Raw genomic sequence first — 16,889 nt, 5'->3', positions numbered from 1 at the left:
AGAAGAGAAGATTATTATTTAAATGGTGAAAGATTGCAGCATGCTGTTGTGCAGAGGGGAGTGCTTGTTCATGAATCGCAAAAGTAACGAACTGGGTCAGGTCACAGATCTCTCAGTGGGTGAGCATCTGGAGGACAGTGACCACCACTCCCTGGCCTTTAGCATTATCATGGAAAAAGATAGAATCAGAGAGGACAGGAAAATTTTTAATTGGGAAGGGCAAATTATGAGGCTATAAGGCTAGAACTTGCGGGTGTGAATTGGGATGATGTTTTTGCAGGGAAATGTACTAAGGACATGTGGTCGATGTTTAGAGATCTCTTGCAGGATGTTAGGGATAAATTTGTCCCGGTGAGGAAGATAAAGAATGGTAGGGTGAAGGAACCATGGGTGACAAGTAATTTGGAAAATCTAGTCAGGTGGAAGAAGGCAGCATACATGAGGTTTAGGAAGCAAGGATCAGATGGGTCTATTGAGGAATATAGGGTAGCAAGAAAAGAGCTTAAGAAGGGGCTGAGAAGAGCAAGAAGGGGGCATGAGAAGGCCTTGGCGAGTAGGGTAAAGGAAAACCCCAAGGCATTCTTCAATTATGTGAAGAAAAAAGGATGACAGGAGTGAAGGTAGGACCAATTAGAGATAAAGGTGGGAATATGTGCCTGGAGGCTGTGGAAGTGAGCGAAGTCCTCAATGAATACTTCTCTTTGGTATTCACCAATGAGAGGGAACTTGATGACGGTGAGGACAATGTGAGTGAGGCTGATGTTCTGGAGCATGTTGATATTAAGGGAGAGTTGGTGTTGGCGTTGTTAAAATACATTAGGACGGATAAGTCCCCGGGGCCTGACGGAATATTCCCCAGGCTGCTCCATGAGGCGAGGGAGGGGATTGCTGAGCCTCTGGCTAGGATCTTTATGTCCTTGTTGTCCATGGGAATGGTACCGGAGGATTGGAGGGAGGCAAATGTTGTCTCCTTGTTCAAAACAGGTAGTAGGGATAGTCTGGGTAATTATAGACCAGTGAGCCTTACGTCTGTGGTGGGAAAGCTGTTGGAAAAGATTCTTAGAGATAGGATCTCTGGGCATTTAGAGAATCATGGTCTGATCAGGGACAGTCATCATGGCTTTGTGAAGGGCAGATCGTGTCTAACCTACCTGATAGAGTTCTTTGAGGAGGTGATCAGGCATATAGATGAGGGTAGTGCAGTGGATGTGATCTACATGGATTTTAGTAAGGCATTTGACAAGGTTCCACATGGTAGGCTTATTCAGAAAGTCAGAAGGCATGGGATCCAGGGAAGTTTGGCCAGGTGGATTCAGAATTGGCTTGCCTGCAGAAGGCAGAAGATCGTGATGGAGGGAGTACATTTGGATTGGATGGTTATGACTTGTAGTGTCCCACCAGGATCGGTTCTGGGACCTCTACTTTTTGTGATTTTTTATTAACGACCTGGATGTGAGGGTAGAAGGGTGGGTTGACAAGTTTGCAGATGACACAAAGGTTGGTGGTGTTGTAGATAGTGTAGAGGATTGTCAAAGATTGCAGAGAGACATTGATAGGATGCAGAAGTGGGCTGAGAAGTGGCAGATGGAGTTCAACCCGGAGAATGTGAGGTGGTACACTTTGGAAGGACAAACTCCAAGGCAGAGTACAAAGTAAATGGCAGGACACTTGGTAGTGCGGAGGAGCAGAAGGATCTGGGGGTACATGTCCACAGAACCCTGAAAGTTGCCTCACAAGTAGATAGGGTAGTTAAGAAAGCTTATGGAGTGTTAGCTTTCATAAGTCAAGGGATAGAGTTTAAGAGTCGCGAGGTAATGATGCAGCTCTATAAAACTCTGGTTAGGCCACACTTGGAGTACTGTGTCCACTTCTGGTCACCTCACTATAGGAAGTATGTGGAAGCATTGGAAAGGGGACAGAGGAGATTTACCAGGATGCTGCCTGGTTTAGAGAGTATGGATTATGATCAGAGATTAAGGGCGCTAGGGCTTTACTCTTTGGAGAGAAGGAAGATGAGAGGAGAGATGATAGAAGAATACAAGATATTAAGAGGAGTAGATAGAGTGGATAGCCAGCGCCTCTTCCCCAGGGCACCACTGCTCAATACAAGAGGACATGACTTTAAGGTAAGGGGTGGGATATTCAAGGGGGATATTGGAGGAAGGTTTTTTTCCTCAGAGAGTGGTTGATGTGTGGAATGCACTACCTGAGTCAGTGGTGGAGGCAGATACACTAGTGAAATTTAAGAGACTACTAGACAGGTATATGGAGGAATTTAAGGTGGGGGGTTATATGGGAGGCAGGGTTTAAGGGTCGACATAATGTTATGGGCTGAAGGGCCTGTACTGTGCTGAACTATTCTATATTCTATTTAAAAGTTGGCTTGCAGGTACAACAGGTTATTAAGAAGGCAAGCGGAATGTTGGCCTTCATTGCTAGAGAGATTGAGTTCAAGAGCAGGGAGGTCATGCTGCAGCTACACAGTTTACTGGTGAGGCCGCACCTGGAGTACTGTGTGCAGTTCTGGTTTCCATACTTGAGGAATGATATACTGGCTTTGGAGGCAGTGCAGAGGAGGTTCACCAGGTTGATTCCAAGCATAAAGGGGTTAACCTCTGAGGAGAGATTGAGTTGCCTGGGACTATACTCTCTGGAGTTCAGAAGAATGAGAGGGGCTCTTATAGAAACATACAAAATTTTGAAAGGGATAGATAAGATAGAAGTAGGAAAGTTGTTTCCATTGGTAGGTGAGACTAGAAACAGGGGACATTGCCTCAAGATTCAGGGGAGAAGATTTAGGACAGAGATCAGGAGAAAGTGTTTTTCCCAGAGAGTGGTGAATCTGTGGAATTCTCTGCCCAGGGAAGCAGTTGAGGTTTCCTTACTAAATATATTTAAGAAACAGTTAGATAGGTTTTTACATAATAAGGGAATTAAGGGTTATGGGGAAAAGACAGGTAGATGGAGCTGAGTTTACTGACAGATCAGCCAAGATCTTATTGAATGGTGGGGCAGGCTCGATGGGCTGAATGGCCTACTCCTGCTCCTATTTCTCATGTTCTTATCTTCTAATGTAGAATGCTACATCACAGTGTAGTAGACCACGTATTTCAGCTGAAGATGTTTCCAGTTGGGTTCCACAAGCTGCAGAACAAACGCCGGGGCTTCTTTGTGATCTAGTGGAGGATTATTTGTCATTTGTGCATCTCTCAGGAGTCAGTCTTTGGATATACGTCATGTGCCTCTAATTAAAATTTAACTATATTTGAAAAGTTTAACTAAATTAAACTATGAACTAAGGCCTAAACTATGAACCAAGGGTCCATCTATGAAATAGAAATGGGGACTTGGGAGTAGAATTAACATAGTACTGAAATATGAAATATATTTGAAAATTAATTGGGCCATTGGTTAATCAGGACGGCCTCTGATTTGGGATAACTCTGAAAGAACAAAAACTAATTGAGGAAGTTGCTGGGATTCCCCTTGCTTAGTTAAGACATTATGCTGCCTCCTTGAGGAGGAGACTTGTCAACAAGTTCTGAGTAGCTTCAGTCATGCTGCACACCAGTTAGAACTATTCCAAGATTGAAGCGAACAGTTTTTAAATAGCATCAGTTGCATGTGTTTGTGTTCAAAAGCAGTGATTTTTGTTACCGATAGTTGGCGAGAAATAAGCAGTAAGATAATTCAGAACTGTTTTGCTCACTGTGGTTTCAAGCAGTCAGGCTTGGAGATGCTAGAAATGGCTGGGAGTGAAAATGAAACGATTTCACTACTTCAACAAATTAAGAACTACAAAGAATTTGAAGGTATTGACAATCATCTTGAATGTTACAATAAAAATGTGGATTTGGAGGATTCAATCATCAATAGCATTGTATGAAAGCAGTCAATTATCTGCAGTAGGTGTCTGCACTGATTTTGTTCATTGTGTACACTGGATGAATTCCTCTATCAATAACTATTAGGAATTAATGCATAGTTTTATAGTACTGTAGTATTCTTGTGTTTTAAATTTGTTCTATATTTCATTTAAATGCATAATTTGTTAACTCATTTTGTCTCTTTTATACTTTTCAACTTTCATGAAACTTTGGCTAATTGAGGCAGCCGCTTCAATGGGCTAAGATTTACTGGCCCTGATGTGTCCCAATTAACTTGAATCCACTGTACATCGAACTTTGTAATTCCCTGTAGTAAATATTTAAAAAATTTATGCACAGAATTAGTTTTTAGGCCATGAGCTTGTTGACCAGTAATGAATATTTAATATTTTGCTCTTAACCTCCTGCAACAGTTTTCAAAATACTGTGCAGGATTAGTTTATTCAACTTGAACTTTTTGCCAGTTGACTGATTTTTTTTGAGGTACAATTGGAAACCAATACTCCCTTGTCTGGCCCCTCCTGTCTGAGTGACTTGGATTTCCAAGATTGACTGTATCTATGCACACTTAAAGGTGTCTGTCAATTTCACAATGTAATTAGACCATAAGACATGGGAGCAGAATTAGGCCATTTGGCCCATTGAGTCTGCTTCGCTATTCAATCATGGCTGATCCTTTTTACCCCTCCCCAGCCTTCTCACTGTAACTTTTGATGTTGTGTCCAATCAAGAACCTATCAAGCTCTACCTTAAATACACCCAATGGCCTGGCCTCCACAGCTGCCTGTGGTAATAAATTCCACAAATTCACCACCCTCTGGCTAAAGAAATTTTTCCGCATCACTGTTTTAAATGGACGCCCATCTAATCTGAAGCTGTGCTCTCTTGTCCTAGACATCCCCACCGTGGGAAACATTATTTCCACATCTACTCTGTCTAGATCTTTCAACATTTGAAAGGTTGTAATGAGATTCCACCTCCATCCTTATAAATATCAGCAAGTGCAGACCCAGAGCTATCAAATGTTTCTCATATGATAACCCTTCCATTCCCGCAATCATCCTTGTGAAACTCTTCTGAACCCTCTCCTGAACCCCCTCCAAGGCCAGCACATATTTTCGTAGATGAGGAGCCCAAAACTATTCACAATACTCAAGGTGAGGCCTCACCAGTGCCTTACAAAGCCTCAGCATCACTTCCTTGCTCTTGTATTCTAGACTTCTTGAAATGAATGCTAATGTTGCATTTGCCCTCCTCACCACTGACACTGCCTGCAAGTTAATCTTTAGGATGTTCTGCAAGAGCCAGAGAAGTGCTACAGTATAGGGACTCAAGTGACCCGAAGGTGGCTAGAGCAGGGATCCAAGTAAGTACTGGCAGGAAGTGGAGGGCAGAGGAAACTGTTCAGGAGGCAGACGCGAGGCTGCGTCACAGGAGGCTGGTGGGAGTGGTCACACAAGGCCGAGCTGGGCTAGGATCCTTTCCAACTCCCCAAATGGACACCAGAGGGAAGGAAAGGCGTCGTCTAGTTCAAGAGGAGGTGAGAGCAGTAGTGGAGGAGATGAGAGCCTGCAAGGTGGTGGGAATGAAGCAACAGGGAGCTTGGACAAGATGGGAGAATGCGGTTGAAAGGAAAGTGACCTGGGCTGATCTTTGGAAAGCCGAACCACACCGCATCCAATTTCTCATCCAGACAGTGTACGATGTGCTTCCAAGCCCATCAAACCTGCACACATGGGGCAAGCCAGAGTCATCTGCGTGCCCCCTGTGCTCCAAGCGAGGAACCCTGGAGCACATCCCCAGCGGCTGTGCAAGGGCACTTGGTGAGGGACGGTACAGGTGGAGGCATGATCAGGTCCTGAAGACCATCGCTGAAGCCGTCAGCGCAGGAGTTGAGTGGGCGAAGCGGTCCCGACCCTCCAGGCAGACCATTGCCTTTGTCAGAGCTGGGGAGCAGACAATACCTGCCAAAAGAACATCTGCAGGCATTCTGACCTCTGCAAGGGACTGGCAGCTGTTGATGGACCTCGAAGGGCAGCTGAAGTTCCCCAACCATATCGCAGCCACCACCCTGCCACCAGACATTGTCCTAGTGTCTGAGTCTACTAAGCAACTGGTGCTGCTGGAGCTGACAGTCCCATGGGAAGATAGCTTGGAGGAGGCCTTTGAAAGGAAGCTCTCCAAGTACACAGGACTGGTCAGCAACTGTCAGCAGACTGGATGGAGAGCGAGGTGTCTCCCAGTGGAGGTTGGTTGTAGGGGATTCGTAGCCTGTTCTTTAGTTAGAGCCTTCAGCATTTTGGGCGTCGAGGGACAGAGGAAGAGGAGAGCCATCCGCAGTACCACCGATGCAGCAGAGAGGGCCTCAAGATGGCTGTGGCTCAAAAGAGGGGAGCCATGGAGTCATAAGTAGCTAGCCATCTGGACACAAGCTGGGGTCTGATCAGCCCCGGCTGGGTCATCTGGAGGAGGTTGTATGATGTTGAAAGACCCAAAACACCCGATGATTCCAGGAACATCACTGAAGATGTGTCCAGAAGCATCAATAGATGTATGTACACAGTGCACCAAAGCTTCTGAAAAAGCATTTCAGGATGTATATTGTATAGATTTCTCTGACATTAAATTGGACCTTTGAACCTTTGAACAGGGACTCCCAAGTCCCTTTGCATCTCAGATTTTTTAGATTTTCTCCGTTTAGAAAATTGTCTGTACATTTATTTCTTCTGCGAAAGTGCATGACCATGCATTTTCTAACATTGTATTTCACTTGCCACTTTCTTGCCCATTCTCCTAATCTGTCTGTCCTTCTGCAGCCTACCTGTTTCCTCAACACTACCTGCCCCTCCACCAATCTTTGTATCATCTGTGAACTTGGCAACAACACCATCTATTCCATCATCCAAATCATTGACATGCAACATAAAAACAAGTGATCCCAACACCAACCCCTGTCACTGGTAGCCAACCAGAAAAGGATCCTTTCATTCCCACTCGCTGCCTCCTACCAATCAGCCAATGCTCTAACCATGCCAGTAACTTTCCTGTAATACCATGGGCTGTTAACTTGGTAAGGAGCCTCATGTGTGGCACCTTGTCAAAGGCTTACTGGAAGGCCAAATATACTGCATCCACTGCCTCCCCTTTATTTGTAATCTCCTCAAAGAATTCCAACAGGTTCGTTAGACAAGATTTTCCTTTAAGGAAACGATGCTGACTTTGTCCTATCTTGTCCTGTGTCACCAAGTACTCCATAACCTCATCCTTAACAGTTGACTCCAACATCTTCCCAACCATTGAGGTCAGGCTAACTGGTCTATAATTTCCTTTCTGCTGCCTTCCTCCTTTCTTAAAGAGTGGAATGACATTTGCAGTTTTCCAGTCCTCTGTCAGGTTCAGTTCATCTGGTCCAGGTGACTTATGTACCCTTAGGTCTTTCAGCTCTTTGAGCACCTTCTCCCTTGTAATAGAAACTGCACTCACTTCTCTACCATCACACCCTTCAACATCTGGCACACTGCTAGTATCTTCCATGGTGAAGTCTGGTGTAAAATACTCATTTAGTTCATCTGCCATCTCCTTGTCCCCATTATTATTCCTCTGGCCTCATTTTCTAGCGGTCCTATATCCATTCTCACCTCTCTTTTATTTTTACATATTTGAAAAAGCTTTTACTATCCACTTTGATACTGTTTGCTAGCTTGCTGTCATATTTCATCTTTTCCCTCCCAATGATTCATTTAGTTGCTCTCTGTACATTTTTTTGAAGCTTCCCAACCCTCTGTCTTCTTGCTAATTTTGCTTTGTTGTATGCCCTCTCTTTGCTTTTACATTAGCTTTCTCTTCAAATTATGGCTAATTATTTTAACTAAGTTGAAACAATGGTAAAATTAGTCCATAGTTGGTTTCCTTTTCGAGTTCTGTAAGGGTTGAATTCATAAGTTTGTTATATTTTGCCAGAAGAAGTTTGTGTTGTTTTGGGCTAAAATTTGTGCAAAGAAAATAAGATTTTTGAATCAATAATTGAATTCCAGTTGCATTCCTTGCTAAAATGTAAAAGCCTGCAACAAAGAATACAATTACATATTTTGTTCTGGGAGGCTATATATTGTAGTAATCTTAAAATGCTTTTCTAAAGAAAGCAGCTGTGGGGGGTTCACAGTTGTGCTTGCTTTAGTCATTTTCAGGCAACGTTACTTGATGTTCTGTTTTCCAGGGAACGCAAATCGAGTTGTCCATTGGGGTTATTTTTGGAATTTCTACAATGGCAGGTGAGCATTCCTGAATTGGATTTAATCCAATCAAATTGTTTGTACATGATCTGGATCTGTTTTTCTTTATGGCATAGAAGAAGGCCAAATACATTGGCTCATGGAAATCCCACTATCCCACTCATTTCCACGTAATCTATTCTCGAAGTTCAAAAGTTCAAAATAAATAAATTATCGAAGCAAATATATGTCATTTTCTTGCAGGCATTCAGGTTAGAACAAAGAACTACAATAGAATCAATGAAAAACTACATACATCGCCTGACAAACAATCAATGTGCAAATACAAAGATAATAAAAATAAATAGGCAACTAAATATTGAGAACATGAGTTGTAGAGTCCTTGAAATTGTGTCCTTGAACCTGGCAGTATGTTTCCATCAATACCTCCAACCATCAAGAAACAATTTACAATGGCCAATTAACCTTAAAATCTGCATGCAATTGGAAACCAAAACCTAGGCAGCACCAGAAGTCAGAATTGAACACAGGTAGCCAGTGATGTGAAAGAGCAGCTTTCAGTACTTCCAGTACTTTCTGTTTCAGAGGTGTACTTTGAAACTTATTGATCCCAAAAGAATGCACAAATTACTTCTGGCAAAAAAGTGCTTTCCTGGAATGGTTACAGAAACGGGATAAAATTATGTTTGAGGTCTGCAGGCCTTTGTATGACTGGATTGGAAGCTATTTATGATCACGAGATTCTGCAGTTGCTGGAAAACTTGAGCAAAGCACATATTGCTGGAGGAACTCAGCAGGTCAGGGTAATAAATAGTCAATCTTTTGGGCCGAGACTCTTCATCGGGACTGGAAATGAAGGGGGAAGAAGTCAGAAAATAAGAAGGTCGGGGAAGGGGAAGGGGAAGGAGAAGGAGCAGAACTGGCCAGTGATTGGTGTGACCAAATGAGGGCAATGAAGTAGGAAGCTGGGAGTTGATAGGTGGAAGAAGTAAAGTGCTATGGAAGAAAGAATCTGAAAGGAGAGGACAGTAGATAATGGAAGAAAGCGAAGGAGAAAGGGCACCAAAGGGAAATGATAGACAGATGAGGAGAAGAGAAGACGTGAGAGGAGAATCAGAGAGAAGTGGGAAAGGTGAGAAATTGCCAGGTATTAGAGAAGTTACTAGATGTTGGAGGAGTCAGGCATAATGTAAGTGATGCTCCTTCAGCCTGAGTGTAGCCTCACCGTGGCAGTAGAAGTAGCCATAGTCTAACAGGTTGGAATGGGACTGGGAAGTCAAATTGAAGTGGAATGCTACTGGGAAATCCTGCCTTTTGTGGAGGACAGAACGAAGATTCTCAATGAAGTGGCGTCCTAATCCATATCTGGTCCCTACTGAGTCCGTTAGTGTCATCTGGTGTATCCGATGCCCCCTCTATGCTGATGAGATCCCTTCCTTTCCACTCCTGATGAAAAGTTGACTGTTTGTTTCCCTTCATAGACGCTGCCTGACCTGCTGAGTTCCTCCAGCTCTTTGTGTGTTATTCAACTATTCATGAAACTTTTGCATCTACCATGTGTTTAAAAAAAGTTATTCTCCTCCTTTGTTTATTTTGGATATACTTGAACCTGTGTCTTGTTATCACATAACTATGTAGACACCTGTGCATAGATGTTGGTGTTTACCCTCTTCAGTTGAGTTCATGTGTGTGTTGTGTAGTGTAAACAACAATTACCTGAAAAGTTCACAATATTGGCCAAAGGTATGTTTCAAGCATAGTAGTTGCCACATGAATTTATGTAGTTGGATGGGACTGTTGTATTTTGTGTCAGGACTCATTACAAAATCTGCAGCTGTGATATTATTACCGGGAATTCTCGAAGGGCAGCTGAAGTTCCCCAACCATATCGCAGCCACCACCCTGGCACCAGACATTGTCCTAGTGTCTGAGTCTACTAAGCAAGTGATGCTGCTGGAGCTGACAGTCCCATGGGAAGATAGCTTGGAAGAGGCCTTTGAAAGGAAGCTCTCCAAGTATGCAGGACTGGTCAGCAACTGTCAGCAGGCTGGAAGGAAAGCGAGGTGTCTCCCAGTGGAGGTTGGTTGTAGGGGATTCGTAGCCCGATCCTTAGTTAGAGCCTTTAGCATTTTGGGCATCGAGGGAGAGAGGAAGAGGAGAGCCATCCGCAGTACCACCGATGCGGCAGAGAGGGCCTCAAGATGGCTGTGGCTCAAAAGAGGGGAGCTATGGAGTCATAAGTAGCTAGCCATCTGGACACAAGCTGGGGTCTGATCAGCCCCGGCTGGGTCATCTGGAGGAGGTTGTATGATGTTGAAAGACCCAAAACACCCGATGATTCCAGGAACATCACTGAAGATGTGTCCAGAAGCATCAATAGATGTATGTACACAGCACTGTGAAGCATACCTATGTTTAAGCAAAGCTCCCAAGGCAGCTACAATAGGAGAGAAAAGTTCAAAGTAAAGTTATCATCATACTATTCAATACTATATACTACCTTGAAATTCATTTACTTGCAGGAATTTACTGGAAAAACAGTGGAATTTACAATAAAAACAAGTCATAAATGACCAGTGTGCAAAAGAAGTCAAATTGTGCAAATAAAAAGAATTGAGAGTGTAAGTTGTCGGGTCTGTGAAAGTGAGTCTGTAGGTTGTAGAATCACTTCAGAGTTGTGGTGAGCGAAGTTATCCACACCAGTACAGGAGCCTGATTGATGTAGGGTGGTCACTGTTCTTGAACCAGGTGGTGTGGGACCTAAGGCTTCTGTGTCTCCTGCCCAAAGGTAGTAGCGAGAAAAATGGCATGGCCTGGATGGTGGGTCCTTGATGGATGCTTGTGGCAGTGCTCTATGTAAATGTGATCAGTGGTGCAGAGTGCTTTGCCTGTGATGGACCGGGCTGTATCCACCACTTTCTGTAGTCTCGCAACACACATCAAAGTTGCTGGTGAACGCAGCAGGCCAAGCAGCATCTGTACGAAGAGGTGCAGTCGAGGTTTCAGGCCGAGACCCTTCGTCAGGACTAACTGAAGGAAGAGTGAGTACGGGATTTGAAAGTTGGAGGGGGAGGGGGAGATCCAAAATGATAGGAGAAGACAGGAGGGGGAGGGATAGAGCCAAGAGCTGGACAGGTGATAGGCAAAAGGGGATACGAGAGGATCATGGGACAGGAGGTCTGGGAAGAAAGACAGTGGGGGGGGGGGACCCAGAGGATGGGCAAGAGTTATATTCAGAGGGACAGAGGGAGAAAAAGGAGATTGAGAGAAAGAATGTGTGCATAAAAAAAAAGTAACAGATGGGGTACGAGGGGGAGGTGGGGCATTAGCATAAGTTAGAGAAGTCGATGTTCATGCCATCAGGTTGGAGGCTACCCAGACGGAATATAAGGTGTTGTTCCTCCAACCTGAGTGTGGCTTCATCTTTACAGTAGAGGAGGCCGTGGATAGACATGTCAGAATGGGAATGGGATGTGGAATTAAAATGTGTGGCCACTGGGAGATCCTGCTTTCTCTGGCGGACAGAGCGTAGATGTTCAGCAAAGCGGTCTCCCAGTCTGCGTCGGGTCTCGCCAATATATAAAAGGCCACATCGGAAGCACCGGACGCAGTATATCACCCTAGCCGACTCACAGGTGAGGTTGTGCCTCACCTGGAAGGACTGTTTGGGGCCCTGAATGGTGGTAAGGGAGGAAGTGTAAGGGCATGTGTAGCACTTATTCCGCTTACACGGGTAAGTGCCAGGAGGGAGATCAGTGGGGAGGGATGGGGGGGACGAATGGACAAGGGAGTTGTGTAGGGAGCGATCCCTGCGGAATGCAGAGAGAGGAGGGGAGGGAAAGATGGGCTGAGTGGTGGGATCCCGTTGGAGGTGGCAGAAGTTACGGAGCATAATATGTTGGACCCGGAGGCTGGTGGGGTGGTAGCTGAGGACCAGGGGAACCCTATTCCTAGTGGAGTGGTGGGAGGATGGAGTGAGAGCAGATGTACGTGAAATGGGGGAGATGCGTTTAAGAGCAGAGTTGATAGTGGAGGAAGGGAAGCCCCTTTCTTTAAAAAAGGAAGACATCTCCCTCGTCCTAGAATGAAAAGCCTCATCCTGAGAGCAGATGCGGCGGAGACGGAGGAATTGCGAGCAGGGGATGGCGTTTTTGCAAGAGACAGGGTGAGAAGAGGAATAGTACAGATAGCTGTGAGAGTCAGTAGGCTTATAGTAGACATCAGTGGATAAGCTGTCTCCAGAGACAGAGACAGAAAGATCTAGAAAGGGGAGGGAGGTGTCAGAAATGGACCAGGTAAACTTAAGGGCAGGGTGAAAGTTGGAGGCAAAGTTAATAAAGTCAACGAGTTCTGCATGTGTGCAGGAAGCAGCGCCAATGCAGTCGTCAATGTAGCGAAGGAAAAGTGGGGGACAGATACCAGAATAGGCACGGAACATAGATTGTTCCACAAACCCAACAAAAAGGCAGGCATAGCTAGGACCCATACGGGTGCCCATAGCTACACCTTTAGTTTGGAGGAAGTGGGAGGAGCCAAAGGAGGAATTATTAAGAGTAAGGACTAATTCCGCTAGACGGAGCAGAGTGGTGGTAGAGGGGAACTGATTAGGTCTGGAATCCAAAAAGAAGCGTAGAGCTTTGAGACCTTCCTGATGGGGGATGGAAGTATGTAAGGACTGGACATCCATGGTGAAAATAAAGCGGTGGGGGCCAGGGAACTTAAAATCATCGAAAAGTTTGCTGAACATCTACGCGCTGTCCGCCAGAGAAAGCAGGATCTCCCAGTGGCCACACATTTTAATGCCACGTCCCATTCCCATTCTGACATGTCTATCCACGGCCTCCTCTACTGTAAAGATGAAGCCACACTCAGGTTGGAGGAACAACACCCTATATTTCGTCTGGGTAGCCTCCAACCTGATGGCATGAACATCGACTTCTCTAACTTCCGCTAAGGCCCCACTTCTCCCTCGTACCCCATCTGTTACTTTTTTTTTATGCACACATTCTTTCTCTCAATCTCCTTTTTCTCCCTCTGTCCCTCTGAATATACCTCTTGCCCATCCTCTAGGTCCCCCCCCCCCTTGTTTTTCTTCCCGGACCTCCTGTCCCATGATCCTCTCGTATCCCCTTTTGCCTATCACCTGTCCAGCTCTCGGCTCTATCCCTCCCCCTCCTGTCTTCTCCTATCATTTTGGATCTCCCCCTCCCCCTCCAACCTTCAAATCCCTTACTCACTCTTCCTTCAGTTAGTCCTGACGAAGGGTCTCGGCCTGAAACATCGACTGCACCTCTTCCTACAGATGTTGCTTGGCCTGCTGCGTTCACCAGCAACTTTGATGTGTGTTGCTTGAATTTCCAGCATCTGCAGAATTCCTGTTGTTTACTTTCTGTAGTCTTCTGTGTTCTTTGGCATTGGTGTTTCTGTATGAGGCCACAATGCAACTAATTGGAATGCTCTCTACTGTGCATCTATAGAAGTTTGTCAAAGGTTTTGGTGACATGCCAAATATACACAAACTTCATAAAAAGTGGAGGTGCTGTCATGCCTTCTTTTCCATGGAACTTGCATGCTGGTCTCAGGACAGATGATAATGCGAAGAATTTTAAAACTGCTGATCCTGTTCACCTCTGATCCCCTAATTAGCTCTTTGGTTTTTCTGACATTGAGTGAGAGATTGTTGTCAACCATTCAACCAGATTTTCAATCTCCCTCTTAAATACTGATTCATCACCACCCTTGCTTTTCCCAACAGCAGTGGTGTCATTAGCAAACATGAATATGGCTAACCTTACAGTCATTAGCAGGGCTAAACTCATAGGCTTGAGGTGCACCTGTGCTGATGGAGATTGTGGAGAAGGTGTTGCCAATCCATCCTAACTGGAGTCTGCAAGTGAAAAAAATTGAGGATCCAATTGCACAAGGAGGTATAGAGGCCTTTGTTTTGGAGCTTATTGATTAGTTTCAAGGGGATGCTCATGTTGAATGCTGAGCTGTAGTCAATGAAGAGCATCCTGATGTATGCATCTTCATTGTTCAGATATTCCATGGCTGAGTGAAAGGCCAATGATATGGCATCTGCTGTTGACCTGGTGTAACAGTAGGCAAATTAGAGCTGATCTAGGTCACTCCTCAGACAGAGTTGATATGCTTCATAACCAACCTCTTAAAGCACTTCATTACAATGGATGTACAGTGCCTGTACCTTATGGTTTTGCCTCAAGTAAACAAGTCAAGATAGAAAATATAACTGGGAAGTTTAATTATTTTGTAGAGCAGAGCATGCTGGTAAAATCTTCCATTTTACTGTTGCTGTTATTTCAACAGATTCTTTCTTTTTTTAAAAAACACAGCTGCAGCACTGGGTAACCTTGTGTCCGATGTAGCTGGCCTAGGGTGAGTATACCTTACATACTGAGCATTGTAAATATGAGAAATCTTAATTTAATAAAATTAAGAATTCAGTTAATATTAAATTTCCTCTAAGCTTGAAGTGGTTCATCTATAGCATTGCATGTGACTCGAAGAAAGAAACACAACTTGGGGTACAGTGTTTTCTAAGTTCAATGCAATTAATAATCAGAATGAGGTTTAATGTCACTGACATGTGTCATGAAATTTGTTGTTTTGCACATTGCAATAGAAAAAAAACTATAAATTGCCTTAAGAAATCTACTGAGTGGCCACTTTATTTGGTACACCTGTACACCTGATCATTAATGCAGATATCAGCCAATCATGTTGCAGCAACTCAATGCATAAAATCATGCAGACATGGTGAAGAGGTTCGGTTGTTGTTCCGACCAAACATCAGAATGGGGAAGAAATGTGATCTGAGTGATTTTGACTGTGGAATGATTGTTGGTGCCTGACAGGGTGCTTTGAGTATCTCAGAAACTGCTGATATCCTAGGATTTTCATGCAAAACAATCTTCAGAACTTATAGGGAATAGTGCAAAAAAACTAAAAAAAACATCCAACTCTGTGGGTGAAAGGCCCTTGTTAATGAGAGAGGTCAGAGGAGAATGGCCAGACTGGTTCAAGTTGACAGGAAGGTGACAGTAACTCAAATGACCATGCGTTATAACAGTGGTGTGCAGAAGACAACACATCGAAACTTGCCTGCTAAGTTCCTGCAGCATTTTGTGTATGAACCTTGCAATGGATGAGCTACAGCTGTAGAAGACCATAACATTCACACTGTGTCTATTAGGTACGGGAGGTACCTAATAAAGTGGCCACTGAGTGTATTTACAGATTGATCACCCCTTTATCTGAAATTCCAAAATCTGAAATCCAAATTTTTACTTGAGCATGACATGATGTCATAACTGGAGAATTCCACAAGACACTGTGATGCGCATGTCTAAGAAGTGACCTCACACATGTAATAAACAGAAGTTAATTACAAAGAGAAAAGCACTGCATAAAGAGAAAATGAAGATCTCAATCATGTTTTGAAAGAGTGAATTTGTCAGTGTCAGAGTGAACGTTTGCCACATAATAATATGTAGTTCTAAAGGTGGTGGAAACCTGGCCTGAGGGTGCAACCTCTGCACTGCAGGGCTGCTTTGATAATACAAACTGGAGAATGGTCAGAGAGGCTGCTATCTATGGCAACTATGTTAACATTGAGGAATATGTGGATTCGGTGACCAGCTACACAGAGGGGTGTACTGAGGATGTGACCAACATGAAACACATAGGTTGAGGGCAAATCAGAAGCCATGGCTTACTGTGGAGATCTGTGCCACGCTGAGGGACCATGAAGCTCCATGGTTTGCTGTGGAGTTCTGTGCCAGGCTGAGGGACCGTGATGCTCCATGGTTTGCTGTGGAGATCTGTGCCAGGCTGAGGGACCGTGATGCTCCATTGTTTACTGCGGAGATCTGTGCCAGGCTGAGTGACCGTGATGCTCCATGGCTTATTGCGGAGATCTGTGCCAGGCTGAGGGACCATGATGCTCCATGGTTTACTGCGGAGATCTGTGCCAGGCTGAGGGACCATGATACTCCATGGTTTACTGCAGAGATCCGTGCCAGGCTGAGGGACCGTGATACTCCATGGTTTACTGCAGAGATCTGTGCCAGGCTGAGGGACCGTGATGTTCCATTGTTTACTGCGGAGGTCTGTGCCAGGCTGAGGGACCGTGATGCTCCGTGGTTTACTGCGGAGATCTGTGCCAGGCTGAGGGACCGTGATGCTCCATGGTTTGCTGTGGAGATCTGTGCCAGGCTGAGGGACCGTGATGCTCCATTGTTTACTGCGGAGATCTGTGCCAGGCTGAGGGACCGTGATGCTCCATGGCTTACTGCGGAGATCTGTGCCAGGCTGAGGGACCGTGATGCTCCATGGTTTACTGCGGAGATCTGTGCCAGGCTGAGGGACCGTGATGCTCCATGGTTTACTGCAGAGATCCGTGCCAGGCTGAGGGACCGTGATTTTCCATGGCTTACTGCGGAGATCTGTGCCAGGCTGAGGGACCGTGATACTCCATGGTTTACTGCAGAGATCCGTGCCAGGCTGAGGGACCGTGATGCTCCATTGTTTACTGCGGAGATCTGTGCCAGGCTGAGGGACCATGATGCTCCATGGTTTACTGCAGAGATCCGTGCCAGGCTGAGGGACCGTGATGCTCCATTGTTTACTGCGGAGACCTGTGCCAGGCTGAGAGAGTGTGATGCTCCATGGTTTACTGCGGAGACCTGTGCCAGGCTGAGGGACCGTGATGTTCCATTGTTTACTGCGGAGGTCTGTGCCAGGCTGAGGG

The 16,889-nt window shown here is 45.0% G+C and overlaps 1 protein-coding gene across 3 annotated transcripts in view; it reads left to right on the top strand.

Moving 5' to 3' along the window:
- tmem65 (transmembrane protein 65) overlaps positions 1 to 16,889 on the top strand; it is a 107,495-nt gene that overhangs the window by 61,409 nt on the left and 29,197 nt on the right. For all 3 annotated transcript variants that reach the window (XM_063058507.1, XM_063058509.1, XM_063058508.1), the window contains 2 exons: positions 8,104 to 8,158; positions 14,473 to 14,515. In XM_063058507.1, the coding sequence (XP_062914577.1) occupies positions 8,104 to 8,158; positions 14,473 to 14,515 (98 nt within the window). The remainder of the gene's footprint in view (positions 1 to 8,103; positions 8,159 to 14,472; positions 14,516 to 16,889) is intronic.

Source organism: Mobula hypostoma, chromosome 9, assembly GCF_963921235.1.
Source record: "Mobula hypostoma chromosome 9, sMobHyp1.1, whole genome shotgun sequence".
NCBI classification, from domain to species: domain Eukaryota; kingdom Metazoa; phylum Chordata; class Chondrichthyes; order Myliobatiformes; family Myliobatidae; genus Mobula; species Mobula hypostoma.
The sequence above is the reverse complement of the archived record's forward strand: the minus strand, read 5'-3'. Positions and strand labels throughout refer to the sequence as shown.